Source organism: Hypanus sabinus, assembly GCF_030144855.1.
Source record: "Hypanus sabinus isolate sHypSab1 chromosome X1 unlocalized genomic scaffold, sHypSab1.hap1 SUPER_X1_unloc_8, whole genome shotgun sequence".
Classification (NCBI taxonomy): Eukaryota; Metazoa; Chordata; class Chondrichthyes; order Myliobatiformes; family Dasyatidae; genus Hypanus; species Hypanus sabinus.
In genome coordinates, this window is record NW_026778977.1 from 690001 (window position 1) to 709063 (window position 19063).

The 19063-nt window shown below is 44.7% G+C and overlaps 4 protein-coding genes across 6 annotated transcripts in view; all 4 read right to left on the reverse strand.

Moving 5' to 3' along the window:
* The window catches only part of LOC132385654 (uncharacterized), an 11143-nt gene extending 7111 nt beyond the window's left edge, over positions 1-4032 (reverse strand). Inside the window, exon 1 of one of the 2 annotated variants that reach the window (XR_009509222.1) lies at positions 2818-4032. Coding sequence is in view for 1 of the 2 variants with exons in the window: in XM_059957861.1 (XP_059813844.1) it covers positions 1-942 (942 nt within the window). In the remaining variant the exon portion in view is untranslated. Of the gene's footprint in view, positions 1263-2817 lie in introns of those variants that run through there. The other variant, XM_059957861.1, reaches the window with a different exon arrangement.
* Positions 4033-5238: 1206 nt separating this feature from the next.
* LOC132385656 (homeobox protein Hox-A2-like) lies at positions 5239-7600 on the reverse strand. The gene is made up of 2 exons (XM_059957863.1): positions 7161-7600; positions 5239-6439 (listed from the first exon to the last, which is right to left on the reverse strand). The coding sequence occupies exons 1-2, from the start codon at positions 7522-7524 to the stop codon at positions 5730-5732; spliced, it is 1074 nt and encodes a 357-aa protein (XP_059813846.1). The 5' UTR covers positions 7525-7600; the 3' UTR covers positions 5239-5729.
* A 631-nt stretch (positions 7601-8231) lies between these two features.
* LOC132385657 (homeobox protein Hox-A10-like) overlaps positions 8232-19063 on the reverse strand; it is a 98685-nt gene continuing 87853 nt past the window's right edge. The window contains exon 3 of one of the 2 annotated variants that reach the window (XM_059957867.1): positions 8232-8711. In XM_059957867.1, coding sequence (XP_059813850.1) covers positions 8670-8711 — 42 coding nt within the window. In that variant the 3' untranslated portion in view covers positions 8232-8669. Of the gene's footprint in view, positions 8716-19063 lie in introns of both variants that reach the window. The other variant, XM_059957864.1, reaches the window with a different exon arrangement.
* Positions 11585-18246, reverse strand: LOC132385655 (homeobox protein Hox-B3a-like). Its single transcript, XM_059957862.1, has 3 exons — positions 17937-18246; positions 14162-14692; positions 11585-13330 (listed from the first exon to the last, which is right to left on the reverse strand). The coding sequence occupies exons 2-3, from the start codon at positions 14574-14576 to the stop codon at positions 12558-12560; spliced, it is 1188 nt and encodes a 395-aa protein (XP_059813845.1). The 5' UTR covers positions 14577-14692; positions 17937-18246; the 3' UTR covers positions 11585-12557.

Below are 19063 nucleotides of genomic sequence, written 5' to 3' on the forward strand. Positions count from 1 at the left end.
GTGTGGGACCTGAGGCTCCTGTACCTCCTTCCTGATGGTTGAGGCGTAATGACTGTTCCTGAACCCTGGTGGTGTAGGACCTGAGGCTCCTGTAGCTCCTTCCTGATGGTTGAGGCGTAATGTCTGTTCCTGAACCTTGGTGGTGTAGGACCTGAGGCTCCTGTAGCTCCTTCCTGATGGTTGAGGGTTAATAATTGTTCCTGAACCTGGTGGTGTGGGACCTGAGGCTCCTGTACCTCCTTCCTGATGGTTGAGGGATAATAACTGCTCCTGAACCTGGTGGTGTGGAACCTGAGGCTCCTGTACCTCCTTCCTGATAGTTGATGGGGTAATAATCGTTCCTGAACCTGGTGGTGTGGGACCTGAGGCTCCTGTACCTTCTTCCTGATGGTTGAGGGATAATAACTGTTCCTGAACCTGGTGGTGTGGAACTTGAGGCTGCTGTACCTCCTTCCTGATGGTTGAGGCGTAATGACTGTTCCTGAACCCTGGTGGTGTAGGACCTGAGGCTCCTGTACCTCCTTCCTGATGGTTGAGGGGTAATAACTGTTCCTGAACCTGGTGGTGTGGGACCTGAGGCTCCTGTACCTCCTTCCTGATGGTTGAGAAATAATAACTGTTCCTGAACCTGGTGGTGTGGAACCTGAGGCTCCTGTACCTCCTTCCTGATAGTTGATGGGGTAATAATCGTTCCTGAACCTGGTGGTGTGGGACCTGAGGCTCCTGTACTTCCTTCCTGATGGTTGACGGATAATAACTGTTCCTGAACCTGGTGGTGTGGAACGTGAGACTCCTGTACCTCCTTCCTGATGGTTGAGGCATAATGACTGTTCCTGAACCCTGGTGGTGGAGGACCTGAGGCTCCTGTACCTCCTTCCTGATGGTTGAGAAAGAATAACTGTTCCTGAACTTGGTGGTGTGGGACCTGAGGCTCCAGTACATCCTTCCTGATGGTTGAGGAGTAATAACTGTTCCTGAACCCTGGTGGTGTAGGACCTGAGGCTCCTGTACCTCCTTCCTGAGAGATGAGGATTAGTAACTGTCCCTGAACCTGGTGCTGTGGGGGATCTAAGGTCCCCATGCCTCCTGCACACGCGAAAATAATTCGCTATTTGCCTTCTGTAACTCTTCCTCTCTCGTTTGCAGCGTCATGTCTCCAGTCTTTCCTTCCTCTGTCATCCCCCCTCCCCTATTGCTGTCCATGTCTCCAGTCTTTCCTTCCTCTGTCATCCCCCACCCCTATTGCTGTCCATGTCTCCAGTCTTTCCTTCCTCTGTCATCCCCCCTCCCCTATTGCTGTCCATGTCTCCAGTCTTTCCTTCCTCTGTCATCCCCCTCCCCTATTGCTGTCCATGTCTCCAGTCTTTCCTTCCTCTGTCATCCCCCCTCCCCTATTGCTGTCCATGTCTCCAGTCTTTCCTTCCTCTGTCATCCCCCTCCCCTATTGCTGTCCATGTCTCCAGTCTTTCCTTCCTCTGTCATCCCCCTCCCCTATTGCTGTCCATGTCTCCAGTCTTTCCTTCCTCTGTCATCCCCCTCCCCTATTGCTGTCCATGTCTCCAGTCTTTCCTTCCTCTGTCATCCCCCTCCCCTATTGCTGTCCATGTCTCCAGTCTTTCCTTCCTCTGTCATCCCCCTCCCCTATTGCTGTCCATGTCTCCAGTCTTTCCTTCCTCTGTCATCCCCCTCCCCTATTGCTGTCCATGTCTCCAGTCTTTCCTTCCTCTGTCATCCCCCTCCCCTATTGCTGTCCATGTCTCCAGTCTTTCCTTCCTCTGTCATCCCCCCTCCCCTATTGCTGTCCATGTCTCCAGTCTTTCCTTCCTCTGTCATCCACCTCCCCTATTGCTGTCCATGTCTCCAGTCTTCCCTTCCTCTGTCATCCCCCCTCCCCTATTGCTGTCCATGTCTCCAGTCTTTCCTTCCTCTGTCATCCCCCCTCCCCTATTGCTGTCCATGTCTCCAGTCTTTCCTTCCTCTGTCATCCCCCCTCCCCTATTGCTGTCCATGTCTCCAGTCTTTCCTTCCTCTGTCATCCCCCTCCCCTATTGCTGTCCATGTCTCCAGTCTTTCCTTCCTCTGTCATCCCCCTCCCCTATTGCTGTCCATGTCTCCAGTCTTTCCTTCCTCTGTCATCCCCCTCCCCTATTGCTGTCCATGTCTCCAGTCTTTCCTTCCTCTGTCATCCCCCTCCCCTATTGCTGTCCATGTCTCCAGTCTTTCCTTCCTCTGTCATCCCCCCTCCCCTATTGCTGTCCATGTCTCCAGTCTTTCCTTCCTCTGTCATCCCCCTCCCCTATTGCTGTCCATGTCTCCAGTCTTTCCTTCCTCTGTCATCCCCCCTCCCCTATTGCTGTCCATGTCTCCAGTCTTTCCTTCCTCTGTCATCCCCCCTCCCCTATTGCTGTCCATGTCTCCAGTCTTTCCTTCCTCTGTCATCCCCCTCCCCTATTGCTGTCCATGTCTCCAGTCTTTCCTTCCTCTGTCATCCCCCCTCCCCTATTGCTGTCCATGTCTCCAGTCTTTCCTTCCTCTGTCATCCCCCCTCCCCTATTGCTGTCCATGTCTCCAGTCTTTCCTTCCTCTGTCATCCCCCCTCCCCTATTGCTGTCCATGTCTCCAGTCTTTCCTTCTTCTGTCATCCCCCCTCTCCTATTGCTGTCCATGTCTATAGTCTTTCCTTCCTCTGTCATCCCCCCTCCCTATTGCTGTCCATTTTGTCTATGTCTATCTGAGTTGCGTGTATCAGTATGAGCTGACGAGGGGTTTTGGTCCGAAACGTCGACTGTTTATTCCCCTCCATAGATGCTGCCTGACCTGCTGAGTTCGTCCGGCATTTTGTATGCGGCGGGGCTGTGCCTGCATCAGTAAGTTTCGCTCTGCCCCGATTCCCTTCGCTTTCTCCTTTCCAAGTCATTCACCGCCTGTATCCAGGTTTCCCTCTGCGTGTTATTTTCTTCAGCTTTTTTTAATTTCGCTTTCTCCCTGTTCCTTGACATTTGTCCGTTTTTGTCTCGCCGAGTCGTGACCTTTTCGCATTGTGGAGAGAGCGTGGTTGAAGAAGCATTAAGAGCCTTTCCTGGTATTATAGAACGAGCAACAACCCCAGTCTAATTGCAGGCTCCATTTGAAGGGCTACCGGGAGGGTTGAGAGGCACAAATTAATTAATTTAAAATGTGTGTGAATTATTAAGGATCGATTTGTAAAACCTTTTTTTAAAAAAAAGCAGGCAAACAGTGGAGGCGGCGGCTTAAAGTTTACAGCGAAATAAATCAGGATTAGCCGGCTTATTAAAGCATTAAAATTAATAACAGGGCCTTAACATCGTGTGGGGCAATGACGCTGACAGCTCTGTGCAGACTGAAGAACGAAAAACAAATCTAGAATCGGTAAACGGTGAGTGTTTTGTGTCCCGCACACAGACACGGCGCCATTTTGCGGTGAGTTGCCCCGGATTTGGAGATTCCGGTATACCGGCAGCATTTTCTACGAGGCGTTTCCTAAGTCACCGGCAGATTGCTACCAATGCTTGGAAACACCCGTGACTAGGCAAATGCGTAATATGATTTATTTTCGTGTCAGTGCGATTGATTTCTCGAAATGACCTCCTTCATACATAAAGCAGCATGATGTACGAGTTTAAGTTAAAAAAAATTACATCTTGTAAATAAGCTCCCCTGGCGGGGCGCGAGGGCGGGTGGGAGCCCCCAGAAAGTGGAGCACAATTGTGAATTTTTAAAAAAATAGAGAGAGAGTTAGAGATAGATAGAGAGAAAGAGAGAGAGAGAGAGAGAGAGAGAGAGAGAGAGAGAGAGAGAGAGAGAGAGAGAGAGAGAGAGAGAGAGAGAGAGAGAGAGAGAGAGAGAGAGAGAGAGAGAGAGAGCCAATGATCGATGTCGGTAGTTATTTTCTGGCAAGTTTCGCTAAGGTTTGCTCTTCAAATTCGAGAGCCGTGTTTATGTTTGGTAAATTCGTTTCTCTTCTTCTATTTTGCCGAAATCTAACGCCCTATCTCTTCGGTACTTTCTCTCTCTCTCTCTCTCTCTCTCTATATATATATAGAGAGAGAGAGAGAGAGAGAGAGAGAAATATAGATATATATATATATATATATATAGATATATTCAAATAGACTTCACGATGTGCATCAAAGATTGAGGAAAGGAGAAGTCTATATGTGTGTGTGTGTGTATATATATATATAATTTAAATATAGAAAAAAATAGAAAAGAGAAAAAACGTCATACTTTCTCAACAGTCCGGCAGTACTTATTGTAATAACAAAAGAAAAGAGTTTCATGAATCAGATATCCTCTCTATAAGTCTCCTTGAAATTCGTTCATTCGGCATGAGGGGGACGAGAAGCGGATCGGTGTGGATCAACGTGGAATGCATCTCGAGGCTCCTCCCCACACCGCCCCCCCCCCCACCCTTACCACCCTACCCTCCACTCATGGCATCATCTGTTTCCGATTTCGAATAAACTTCTGAGCTGCGCCCTTCTTATTTTTGTGTGTGTGTATGTTTTAAAAAAACTCAAATAACTTGAGGCGACCGTGCAGCGCGATGTAACAACTCGCCGACTACGGAGCACAAATAAGTGGCGGCCACTCTGTCCATCGAACCCCCCCCCCTCCGTAGCAATCCCCCGCCGTTCAACATGCTCTTGGGGATATTTATTTGCCGCATCACTTAACGATATTTCAGAAGACGCCAGTTTGGAAACCTTAGGGCTATAGCTGGAAATGTAAACTTTGCACCTGCACGGGGGAGTTGATTGACTAAGCATGGAGTACTTGGGCTCCGGAAAGGGGTGTGGGGGTAGGGGGGGTGGAAGGGGCGTGGTTGTCAAACTCAAAGCACCTTGAAGGGTAAAGGCAACATAGCACCATGTCAGCTGACAACTCAAAAGGCAGAGCTAAGAGGTACAAAGGAGACTGAATATTTAGTTAGCCTCGCAGTCAGTCATTTACAGTGGTGAAAAGGCCACTTAATCATACCCTGTATAAGGTGAGATAGTTGTACGTCCAGCGTGACCGCACGGTGATCGGATAATCCCTTAGCTAAAACAAAATATTGCGAGTCACGTTTTGTGTTTATTTTTGAGGGGGGCGGGGTGGTTCAAGTTACGGCGAATATTTTCAGTAATAGTTATACTGAGGTAAATCACATTGCAAAAGCATTCCCAACAAAGCACACGGTCAGCCATCTTGAAGCACAGACATTCTGAAAACCCATTAAATAATTAAGTTGCTTTTTATTTAAACTATGAAAATAATGTACAATAAATAATTTAAAATTCACTATTTCAGTATCTTCAATAAATAGACTACTTCTAAAACATAAAGCAGCTCGTCACAGTTATCCTCTCGGAAGCTATAAAGGTAAAGCAGCTCGGCTTATAAGTACAACTTGGGACATAAGTTTTCCTGAGTATTGAAACGGAGAATCTACAATATTTTTTAACATAATTTACGAAACTGCAACTGAATAAAACTAGATTTAATTAAATACCTGTGCAATAAAGACTGTAATTCTTGTAGACTCCGGGTCAAGGCTGAAGAATAAATTAATTAACTGTGAGATCAATCCCATATCACAGAGAGTTTTTTAAAAAAATATATTCCCACATTATTGCTATTTAAAATAGGAAACAGTGTACATAACTTTTTATTAAAAAAAAATGCAAGGCTGAATTTCTACACCGGGCCTACGATTTATCCAATAGTCATTGGTTACCGAGGCGCTGCAAGTCTATTGTGCAGACAGTGCTCGTGAAAAAGTCATAACTCTCCTCGGGGATATCCACGGGACTGTCGATAGAACCTTGCATACTATGAGATAATCCATCAGAAAATGGCAAATAGGAATCCGAACAGAACAAGTTTAAATCTGGGAGGGAGACCAACTCTAGGGCCTCCGGGCTGATGGTTTCCAGACCAGCCGCAGAATTCTGGCCTGCTGGTAAACCGTTGTCTGCCGTTAAGTAGAAAGGACTCCTCGCTTTACCGTCGCCGCCGCACCCCGTCAGGGCTTGCAGGTTTTGGAGCTCTTTGCTCAGCGAGTTCTGGCCTTGTTTCCGCGCCTGATCGGCGCAGCTTTTACTTTCCAGGCAAGTCCCCGACGCCTCGACCGACGGGTCATAAGGCAATGCCTCCTCGGCTTCGCCGTCGGGCAACGAACTGTGGGCGAAACTTGCTCTGCCGTTTTGGTTTTCCTTGTACTGGGCCTGCCTCTTGTGTTTCATGCGCCGGTTCTGGAACCAGACTTTAACTTGCCTCTCCGTCAGGTCCAGCAAGGCAGCGATCTCCACTCTCCGCGGTCTGCACAGATACTTATTAAAGTGAAATTCCTTCTCCAGTTCCAAGAGCTGGGTGTTTGTGTAAGCGGTCCTTAGTCTCCGTGCGCTGCTACAGTTATCCTGCTCGCTGTGAACGTCTGACAAGAGAGAGGGAAGAGAAAGAGAGAGTACATGTGTGTGTGTGTGTGAGAGAGAGAGTTTGAGGAGGAGTACAATTATTTCTAACATCCACACTGAAATCAATTCATCGCCACCGTTTTCGGCTATTTCCTTTTTTTTTCTCTCCCACCACCCCCGCACAAAAAAAAACACAAACAGAAACCCATTGAAATGCAGCCCCATCTTCCCAAGCGGCGGGCAAAAAGAAATCTTTCTAAATATCCCCGCACTGACAATTCGGCGTATCGAACCACGTCCCTTACTCGCCAGTTCCCGCAGCTGGGACAGGTTTTGGCAACATGGCCGCCGAGAGCCCAAATAAAGAACCTCAAAACACAGTTGTGCATTATTTTTTACCTCTATACACGTACACACACTCTCTCTCTCTCTCATACACACACACACACACACACACACACACACACACACACACACACACACACACACACACACACACACACACACACACCACAGTATTCAACTTTCAAGAGGCTGCTCCTGGAAGCTAAGCACTGGAAGTGTCGGATAATTTTAAATGCATTTTATATATCAGCCAGCTATAACCTTGTAGCTACAGTATGCAATGTTTTCATCTACGTTCCTGACCCTTTCCCAAAGCAATAGGTTAAAACACTTCTTATTGTAAACCAGAATTGTTGATTTAAAATAATCACTTAAATGTGTGGGCTGTGGGCAGACCTGTCGGAGACTCCGCCGTCGGAGACGACCCGGGGACTGGTGCTGATAATGACAGAGCGGCTTCGTTGATCTTCCTCGCCGGTTTTTTCTCTCTCATCCACGGGAAGTCGGCCGCGCCAGCGGATGAGAGAAGGCCATTCGGAGGCCGCTTTTCGCGACTTGGCCGCGGCTGGTTGCTGCTGGGATTCAGGCTCGGGATGGTCTGCTCAAAAGGAGGAGGAATTAGTGTCGAGTGTGAAAGCGTCGAGCTCTTGATTGATGAACTTTGAAATGTATCAGCGACAGCGGGGTAGGACGTCAGACATTCGGCGAGCGAAGGCTGGCTGTTAATGAAACCAATCTCTCGCTCCAATTCGAAATTCATGGCCTTCTTAATGGCGAATGGAGAAAGTTATGAATATTATAGGTCGTGAAATATATATATTTTCAGGCTTTAATTCTGCATCTCTGATATTACAAGGCGTATGGGGACCGGCTCTATTAATCTGAGGTCTAGATTGAAATTGGACCGAATCCGTTGTCACATGATTGGCGTTACCCAATGGCAATTTGGTGTCTAATGAAAAGGAACCATTATCTCTGCAATTGATTAAAAAAAAGTGAAGAAAAAAATCCACTTTATTTTATCAAGTCGGAATTTTAAATTATACACCGCCACTTTTAATTGTGCCGTGTCATTTTATTTTGGAGATTGGACATTGAGAGGGTTCTTTTTTATTTGTGGGGGGGGGGGGACAGTTATCTCTCCCAATTACATCTCAGTATTTTGCAATTCAAGTGAAGAAGATTTGCAGCTAAAATCTGGCGACTTGAGTAATTAACAGGCTACCTCATTAATCTTCAAAGTTTTGACAACAGGGGCCGGTGACAAAATGGAACTTTCACAGGATCGGTCAGGCAGTTGCATCAGGCCTAGTAGCTAAAAGTCCATCCCTTTAAATATCAGTATCATTAGACTCAAGTCACAAAGTGTGTCTTGTCCCGTTATCGGATGGATTTAGTAGCTGTGTGGTAGCTTTGCAAAAGCACAGAAAGGGCTTTCTGAACCCAGGTAAGTATTGGCTTTTAACTCTGAATAAGGCTTCCAATGGCGATAAACTGTTGAGTTAACTATTTTAACCAATTTCACCTCCTGGTCTAACCCCCAAGTCTCCCTTTCCGTTTATGAGCCGGTTTTCCCAATTCACGCACCTGCCCCCTCCACCCAATAGATGGATTTAAGTGATTTTTTTTTAAAAAAGAAGGGGTTGAATTGGCACGATTTTCTTAAAATATTAAAAAAAATAAAAGCAAGTTTGAAAGTAGAAAAGTTTATTGAAAATGAATGTATGATCAGGTGAAGAGAGGACATTATACAGGAACTATTTCAGTGTGACCGGCATTAGTGTTACAATGGACACTTTTTTTAAAAAAAAGAGATAAACTGAAGACAGCCGCGATCAATCTTTGCCCACAGAACAGCTTGACAGCTCCGGTTTGAGAGCACACTGAAGAATTCGCCTTCCCATATCAAATGCCAGGAAGTCGAGCAGGCTTTCCTTTCTGACCATCCTTTCTTAAAGGAAAAAAAAGGGGCGATGAAAAGCATTATTTTTAAACCCAAAGACGCCAGCATTGACTTATATAAATAACAAAACGGGCGAATTTTTTTTTTTGCAAAACCCCGGCAAAGCGGCCAAAGCAAAAAATAAAAAAAATAAAAATACGACGAGGTGAGAGCCCTGTCTTTTGGACGTGAAATATATCCCAGAGCTTTGTGTCCGTTCCCAGTACCTCCTCGTGCACATTGTGTGGGACCTTTGTTTCTGAGAGCGTGTGCGGGGGTGCAAGTATTTAAGCGCGGCCCCTCCACAGGACGCTGCAGCACTGAAACGGCCCTGAAGCGAGGAAATCTATTTCTCAATTCAGCAAGAAAGTGCTCCGAGATAGAATATTGTCAAATGCGCCAAACATGACCGCCGAAATTAACAATAATTGTGGCCCACGTTGCTGATGGCTGCAGTGTGGGGAGTTGCTCAGGGACCATAGACCGAGGAATAATTGGTTAAAATATGACGTGAGAAAAAAAAGGCTGTATCATGGCGTGTCGTTTTGTTTTGAATTGATTGCTGCGAATTTATTTTTCCTTGTGCGCTTGTTAAAATGATACGCAGTCCTGCTCCTGAAATGCCTTGTGATATAAATAACAGCAAATTGCCCGAAAGATTCGACGAGTTAAAATGCAATTGCTGAGATAACTTCTGTCGTTTATTTGCTGCCGTTCTTGTACACACATTGCCTTCCCATGTTTTGCTATATACATATTTGTAATTGAATCCGATATGGAGGGTGAGACAGCGCTACAGACAAATCTGTAATACAGCGCAGAGATTTAAAGCTGCGCCCAACAACTCAATAAAGAGAATGCTTCCTGGATATTAACAGACGGGTTAATTTACTCTTGAGATCCGAGGAATGCGGGATAATCGAAACATTCCTGCAAGTTGCCATTAAAGACGAGGTTTCATTTTTTTTTCCGCGGGGCGAATGATATTTTCTCTCTCTCTCTCTCTCTCTCTCTCTCTCTGGACGGCGAGGGGTCGAAAATCGAACAATATGGCGCCGCGCCCTTTTCCCTCTCCCCCCTTTCTGCACTAGTTGACATCAGCTGCAAAATTGTGTTTGCAAGACCCAGGAGAGTTGTTAAGCGATTCAGGAAAACTTTCGCGCAGAATTGTGGCTTTCTTTTTTTTAAAAAAACTGTACGCATCGCAGGATATACAATTAAGAAATGATTGGGGTGGCTTGATCCTTCATATTGATACCATGCGTGCATGGGAAGTTTCTGAGATAAATATATCACCAAGGTTTAGCAAAATTCGCCAATGACAAGATTTTGTTTTCACCTCAGTGAAGTAAACATTAAATAGGCTATCAGTAATATTTAGTTGAATATCTGAACTTATAGCTGACTCTAATTCTTGTCGCCTTCATATCTAAATGCAGCATAAATTGCATTGTTGTGTTACTGGCATAACATTTAATGCGAGTATTAATGAATCCTTGCCTTGAGGGATAAAAATAGACTGGTAAATTAGTTAATACTCTGTTGTTATAATTCAGCACGGAATGTTATTTGGTCCATGAGAAAACAGTACAGAAAATCATTATTGCTTCCTAAACAATTAGTCCACAGACAATTTAAAAAAAAATCCCGACGTAATAATTCAAAATAAACGCGATTAGATAATTAGAATTACTTTGGGCTTTTCTTTCCTTCGGTCGCTGATAAGTTATCTGAAAACTATCGCTACAGAGCTGGGATTTTGATCGCAGTGTTTGGCGCGCTTACTAAGAGAAGGCTGGCTGGGCTCCCCCGTCATGACACTCACAAAATCCAATAAACTTAATTTTAAAAAGAGAACGTCGTAAAAAAAAGTTTTGTTGGGATTGTTAAGCTGTCAGACGCGTAGAGGCATTTGATTCGAATTTTCGTTTCAGTAACGGACACAAAAACACACACACACACACACACACACACACACACACACACGCACACACACACACACACACACACACACACACACACACACACACACACAGGTTTCAAATTTGTTTTCAAGGCAGTTTACACTTCCAATTGTCTCCCATGGTTTATAGACACTCCAGCTTTTTTAAAAAAAATCATACAAATTCGTGCGTGTCTTAGTCTGATAGCATCACTTCAAAAGCGGTTGATTGCCAGGCCAAGAGAGGAGAAGAGAAAACAAATCTTTCATTTTGAATGGAATGAGTCTGTGTACTTTGGCAGGCAGCTCATGGTCTTTCTCCTTTGTTTCTCTTGCAGGTCCAATGACTGTTCTGCCCAGACACCACGTGGTGTCTCATTACACCGGATGGAAAGTTTTTACCCATTAATTCCTGAATGTTTCTGTAAGTCTCTAGACCTTGTTTGGTAATAAAGATATTTACAAGCTGAAGAAGTTCTTTATTCTTTAGTTTTGTAAGAAGTAATAATTGAATACTTACAGTATACCCACTCACAAAACCCATCCCCTCTCCCACACACACTCACACAAATGCACAGGCCTTGATATTAAAACAATATAGATTAGGGGCTCTCAACCTTTTTTTAATATATGCCATGGCCCCTACCGTTAACCGAGGGGTCCACAAGTGGACCCCAGCTTGGGGAAACCCCCGACAGAGACAGAAGACAGCAGAGGACTAATTAGCCAACACATATAAAGGAAGCATTGCCTTAAACGCCACCACTAGTGTGTATGTGTGTTTATAGGAAGACAGGGAGAGAGAGAGAGAGAGCTTAAAGAATAATTAAAATAGTTTTGTTATCACATCTGCCCACTCAAAAGTAGGGCATTGATGCCCAACGCATGTTTCTGCTGGATGTATGGTCAGGAATATATATCATCCATACAAGAAAATATGTTAAGAAGAGATTTATTCCAGAATTGTTTGACAGACAACTGTTAGCAATGGGAATAACTACAAAGAAGGCAAGGAGTCCCAGAAAAGTAGGGTATGCTATATTTCTCTAAATCAAGACTATACAATTACTGTCCGATTCTGTTCCCATGCCTATAGTATAACTAATTACATTATTTCTTTTAGGTACAATGGTAACAGAAAACTACAATTTTGCTCTAGTTTACATTAACTAAAATAAAATCGTTTACAGCGACGTGAATACAACTGTCTTGACAGGAAAATACTAAAAAGTACAGATTTTTATTTTTTTATATAAATACGTATTGTCAGGGATAAATAATACAAAAAAAAGAAATATTTTCCTGGTATTAATCAATAAATATATCTGAATGTTCACCAGAATACACACATATTGAAAGACGCACCAGCTACTCAATTTTTTTTTAAGATTCCTTCAAGGCTGAGTTAGAATTGCTTGCCTCACTTGAGCTGTTTTACCCATTCAAATGTAAACGATAAGTGCAATACAGGTGTCCAAAGGAAATCAAGCATCAGCAAATACCGCCCCCCAAAAAAAGTCTTCACTTTTGCTTTTCTCAAAGGACAGAATATTTATTCATTTACCCTGTTTCACGTTAAGTCCAAGAAATAAGTGTGCAACCTCTAGGGGTGTTTTTGCATTACCAAGTATCATTTCTACCCTAAAGATTGTAATGGTTGGTGGTGGGGGGGCGCGGGAGGTGGGGGAGGTGGTAGACAGGTGGGGAATAGGGAGGGGGGATGGAGTGAATTAACGCTACATAGGAGGGCAGGTTTGATGAGGGAGCAATATAAGCAACATATATTAGTAACAAGCCAGCATACATGAATAACAGGACTCAAAGAAGATGGACCAAAGAGGACTAATGTGGAAAGGAGAGAAATAATATGATTTACTTTTCCTCGGTCAAGCTCCCCCACTTGCACCTGCTACAGATGGGTAAGTTTGGGAACTTCCTGAATTCTTCCCTGAGAAGGATTATGTGACGAGAGGTCCGTGTAGGTTGGGTGTGAGTCTCCACAAGGTCCGTGGGGCTGACTAGGAGTCATCTGAGCAGCACCATTGTAGTCCATGCTCGTGGAGGCTGGGTGAGAGAGATGATTGAGGCCGAAGAGAGAAGGGCCAGAGGCGGACATAGAATCCACATAGTTCCCGCTAACATACACTGGACTGCCCTGCATGTTTGGCGTCCCGTAGCCACCGTTCCCCTGTATCGCGTGGGGATCATACTCTGGTGCAGTTCCGGGGTACCTTTTCTGCTGTTGACTTGGGCAACTTTTCATGGTGTTTTGGTAACTCGTGGTCATGGCGTAAGCATTCTGGTGAGGTTTACTGAAAGGCGGAGGCGAGGGGTCATCATAAGTGGGGTTGCTAGCCAGCGGATGCATGGCGTTGACGAACCCCGCGGGGGCCTGGACAGAGAGCGGGGGGCTTCCCGTGGGTGACTGCCCTCCAGAAGAGCTCACCAGGCCTTTTGTTTTCTGATCCTTTTTGTACTTCATCCGGCGGTTCTGGAACCAGATCTTGATCTGCCGCTCGCTGAGGTTGAGGAGGTTGGCCATCTCCACCCGCCGAGGCCTGCAAAGGTAGCGGTTGAAATGGAACTCCTTCTCCAGCTCCACCAGTTGCGCACTGGTGTAGGCGGTGCGTGCCCTCTTTGAGGCCGATCCCGGAGGGCTTTTGTCTCCACTGACGCTCTCAGCTGTGGGCAACGAGATAAAAGAAAATGATGACATCTTCAAAGTTCATCCACCTGAACAAGAAAACCCTCCAAATAAATTTAATATCTCTTGAGTGAAAAGTAGGTCCCCCCACCACCACCCTTCAATGCACCGAGGGACTTTTATATCCTCATCAGACAATATTGAAAGGTTCTATCACCCCCAATGCCAGAAACAAAGAGCATGAGGGTTTCCCCAGAATTCAGCAAACTGAATCTCAAGCATATTTAGGATAACATATTGCTCAGTTGGAGTGATGCACTTAACCAGGGCAGGGCAAATGTTGTTTTGAGATAAGCCTATGAATGGAATATTTTTGTCCTATTCAAGATCAAGATACGCTATATTGGAGATGTCAGAACCTCTGTTACCAACTATACTGGTAGAGCAAACTTAGGAGTACTCTAGTTTATGACTTCGTAGTAATTGCTTGTGTTTTAATGGATTACTTTCTTTGATGTGATATCAACTTTCTGGCTTCACAGTCAACTGGAACGTGACCTTTACGCACGCTGGGGTTGTTTAGAAACATTGACATGATGTATATATTTCCTATAATTACATGTTTCAATATCAGCTTCAATATAAAATAATAACAAATTGGAAAAACCTGGTATAAACACCAGGGCAGCTTGACTTAGTGTTAACAGCGTGTATATCAACAAAGTGTTAAAAGTATTAAGCCCAGCTTGTTTACGTTCTGAGCACGTTTTGGAAATGTTTTTTTTCTTTTAAAAAAAATGTTTTGACTTAAGTAACCATGCAGCCACTCCACTGGGTACGAAAACAGCAAAAAGAAAATATTCGTGTACCTGTGCTGGGACTGTTGTTAGTTTTTTGCTTGGAGGTTTGCCGTGTCTCCTTCATCCAGGGGAATATCTGTTTGGTGAGGCTGGGTGTGGAGGTGTGGGAAGACTTGGGCAGAGCCTTGCTGGTGCCTGGCTGTGTCGAGTTACTGCTGGGGTTTTGGGGAGGTGAGATGGGTGGAGGTTGGCGGTGCTCTGGGAGGCTCGAGCGCATGCAGCTCCCATTGGTGTCTTTCGATTTGGCATGCGGACCACTGGTGCCAGAAGGCTGCAGGGAGCAGGCCGACCTCTGGTAATCACTCTCAACGTGAGAAGATGGTGGATACGGTTCCTGCGCCACTTCGTAGCTGAAACCATTTGCTCCCTGGTAGGCGTATCCACCGAACAGAGCACAGTTGTCGTAGTATGTCGTTTTTTGCATCTCGCAGTTTCCCAATATTTATTTCACAAACTGTCAGGGTCCTGACACCCTTATCGAATAACATTGGCACCCCGATTCACGTGACGTTTTCTTCCAATAGCCTCCTGGCAGTTGACCTAAGGTTAGAAGACCCACGGAATAATAGTGGAGCCGTTCTGAATCTATCTTACACACTCAAAAGCAAGTGACATGAATAGCCCTCACAAACAAGCACGACAGATGCCATGCTCATACCGAATCCCGGCGCTTTTTAAAAAAAATATCAAACTATTGGAGAAGTGCGGGAGGTGGTGGTGGGGAGGGAGGGGGGAGAGGTTGAGCGAGGCGGAGGTGGGGGGGGGGAATAATCCTACGATGAGCTCCGATCGAAAGCTACACATTACGCGAATTTCGCCCCTTGCGAAAAAAAACATTACACTAGTGTTCAGATTCAACGTCAGCCTGTAGCTAAAGTCTTCGGCCTAGGCCGTGTTCCAAAAATGATAATTGTTTATATCATATATACATATATAAAACTTCAGGCAAACTCAGCCTTGATAACAGCTCCTAGCTTCGTAAACTTTCACAGACAGCTCAGTTTAACATTAAGGCCATAAAAATTCGTTACATATGATTTTATTGCAATTTGCTTGATTAAGTGTCACGCTGTCAATAATGTAGATTAAAAATCTGACCTACCGCCTAAAATTAGGTTTACGATGATTGTTATAAAACGGAGCTGCCAAAGACTCAAGCCTTTAAATGTACAGCGAACATGGCGGGGTGAGATTTACCCTGCAAAAACATCTGGTTTAAATTGAAGGGGCTAATGGCTGTTTCAGTAGCTGCGGATTTAAACTTTAATCTGAAACACGCTTTTATAGGCACCATCTAAAACCTGCATCCCCCGAATCTTAAAACACAGCCGTGAAAACGTGAAGGGGGGGGGGAGGATTTCAGTGAAAATGTCGCAGAAATAATGTGGCGCTTGTACACAGGAATCGAGACTTTGTTTTAACGCAGTTTCAGTTTGGCTTGATTTTTTTTTGGGGTTGGGGATAAAAATTAACTTGCAATTGCTTTAACGTGGCCTCTTGGAAGTGTATGAGAGGGGAAGGTGAGAACGCGAATGCTTTTGTCTCTATCTGTCTCTGCCCCCCTGTATAAACTGGATACTGTGGGGTGTTTTTTTTTAAAAAAGGACGGATCATGCCTGGCCTTGCGGCGGTTTTACGGGGCCTTTTCACTTCCCCGCCGCAGCTTTTCCTTTAACTATCCACGATGAATCGGCAAGTTATTTCGTATCTTTGAACAGAGAAAAAAAAAACAGGGGGTTCTGTTCTCTCTGACCAGCATTTGAACCTTTTTTTTTCTCTTAACTAAAATGGGATAATAGCGATTGTCTTGGAAGATGCTCTATGATTTGATGTATGAGAGGTCAGACGACCAATAAAGATTTTTTTTTGTGTGTGTGGCAAAGAGACCGTGGGTTCCTGGAGCGGCTGGAAAGAAAAGAGTGAACGGCGAGACACACTCGCTACAATCCAGACGCTCTTAAGATTCCTGAGCGTTTCTGTTACTGTTAGCAGATTCTCGCAGCGTCTCCTAATTTTTGTGTTTCTGCTCGAGACTTTAATAAAAAATATATAATCCGAAGCAATTGCCAGAATTATTAATTACACGGCGGAGTTTTTGCTCTCTAGAACTGTTCCATTTTGAAAGAAAACGCGTCACACTGAGATATTAATTTCGGTGACTGTTACTGATTAATATATTGCAAATTATGTGTTATTTTGGGTTGAATATATACCTTCTGTCTGCATGGTACGCAATAGCCTTGCTCCACTGCTAAACAAGAATGAACGATTCTAAAGATAACGATTCACTTTATAGTTTTAGTAGGTGAAGGGTTCTCAGTCAGACAAGACGGCGTTGGATGTACATTGAAGACCTTGCCTTCCTGACAAAAAAGATTAAAATGAGCTCGCGAAATTGTTTCTTTTATTTTGTGCAGTAGCCCTCCCTCGCTTTTATTTAAAACTAGAATTAAATCTGATGATTTCTTTTTTCTTTAGCTCAGAACCATCCCAGAAAGAGATTGGAAATTATATCAGTAAAACAAATTCATAACAGCTAAATGAGCAGACATTCCCGGGCAACTTAAAACAGAGTGGATTTAATAAAATATATACAACTTCCCCCACCCCTCCCAACTCCCAATTACGAACTACCTGCTTCGAAATCTACAATTTGGAAACGGTGAAAAAATGCGGTGTTACAAATCTTTGTTCATCGTTACAACGCGGGTCGGGATATTATCTTTGTTCTGTGAGACCGGCTCGGGGGTTCCGGGTTATTCACAGTCCAGAATATAGTCTTTTTTTAAAAAAAGAAAAGAACCTCGCTCAAAAGGCCTTTCATCTGACTACGGGCCGAGCAATATACGTTTTCCACTCTTCGCTACTGAGGGAGAAGGTTGAAAAGTTTTTTTTTACACATATTTATATATATACAAGCACGCAAGCACACACACACACAGACAGACAGACAGACAGACACACACACACACACACACACACACACACACACACACACACACACACACACACACACACACACACACACACACACACTCACACCCACACATACACACACAAATAATAAATGCTAACAAAATGAGCCACCGTCGACTGGATATTGCGGCGGAACTTAGGGCGAGAGCAGGAATGTGGTGGAGTTTTAAGTGCGCCGCTGAAACTACAATATTACACCAGATACAGGGAGTGTGTGGGGTGAGGTGGTGGGGGGGGGGGACGTTTCTGATTTGGGTAGTGCTTTGAGAAATCCGAACAAAGCCGGGATGTCAAGCGCGTCCCAGCCGCCGGTTGCCACCATATTTCGGGGCTCGAAGTGTTCAGAGCCGAAGAATTCACTTCTCCATGATCCCCACACGCGGTACCTGCAGCTCTTAATGCTTACATGAATGGGGAGGGGGCATTCAAATGGCCAGAAAAAAATATACGAGGGGGGAAAAACAGCCACCTTGGTTAATAGGACAACAATGGGGAGGGGAGGGAGGGGGGGTGGGGAGTGAAGTCGTTAGACACCTTAAATTATATAGAGCTCCGTAAAACGCCGATGTAAGTAAGTCTTACAAGTGAGGGCTTGGTTTTGGAAAATACTGCAAATCAGACCCCCGTAAAACAGGGACGTGGAAGCGGGTTCGGTGTTGAATTCAGATGCAAAGTGAACACTCGCTGCGTGAAAGGAAGCTCAAGCTTGTGAACTCTTCTTGAACCGAGATTGGAGTCATATGGTCATAAATCACTGGGACATATACTCCGCCATTCACGACTGATAGCCTCTTTGAGTCCAGCTTACCTTAGCCGCTGACGATAGATGCAGAGCAAGACATAATATTTCAGTTTCACCACGCAATCGATAAGCAGGACTTCCCAGAGTCTTTTTTTATAACACACATGCAAAAAAAAAGGAGAAAGATAAAACCAGCTGGTTATGGCGCAGAAATTCACTCGTTGAAGGCTACGGCAAAGAAAGGCGAGATGGCACTGCTTGAAAGAACGGTAGAAAGCTCAAGGCTTGAATGGACAGCCTGATAATATTGAGCTTTAGACTGGTACGCCCTGCTTCAGAGATAACAATGGGTCCTCAGCAGTACAGGGCAGAGTGATCTAGAACGAAAACCCCCATATATTAGGTATGTTTGTTATGAATATAATAATATATATATATTAAAAGCACGTTTTTAAGGGGAAAAAAGACGATTTCTTTCTTGTGCAGGGCAGGCAACGAGTGTTAATCCCCTCGAAACACAGCGTCACAAGTGAAAAATTATGCTAATTAGCGACGTGGAGGACAAGGCCTAGAGTCGGGTGGCCGGCTCTCTTGCTTCACGTGTTCCGCAATTATGTGTCCGTTTATGCTAATATATTTTTCAGGCAAACAGGGAGCCTTTCATGCTCCAAAATAACAGCCATGCAAGATATTACAATTTTTTGGGGGGGGAAAAATACAGTGGTGGTGGTTGTGGTGTTGATGAGGTTGTGGGGGGGGGGTGGGAAACTAAATGCACAACTTGACACGAAAAAAAAGGAATGCATTTCCATCTTTAACGTTGTTTGCTTAACTCGCGACTGGTTCATTAATCAATAATTTAATCACGGCAAAGGGAGAAGAGAAACTTTCGGGCCACTGGGCGCGGTGGAAAGGAAATGGGCGCTGTGCAAAAATGGGGGGGGGGGCGCGAAGGGGGAGTAAGTGGGGGTGTGCAATTCGGCCCTATTTAGGGTTATAACAATTCGCCAGGTGCGACAGTGACAGCTACTCTCGAACTTTTAATCTGGTCTTTTGTCTTGCTTGGGCACTTAAAGTGAAGTTTGTGTGTGTATATATATATTTATAATATTCCCCTGACAAAGCTGAACAAAAGTGTTGTCACTTGAGGAAAAGCTGACGAGAGAGAGAGAGAGAGAGAGGGAGAGAGAGAC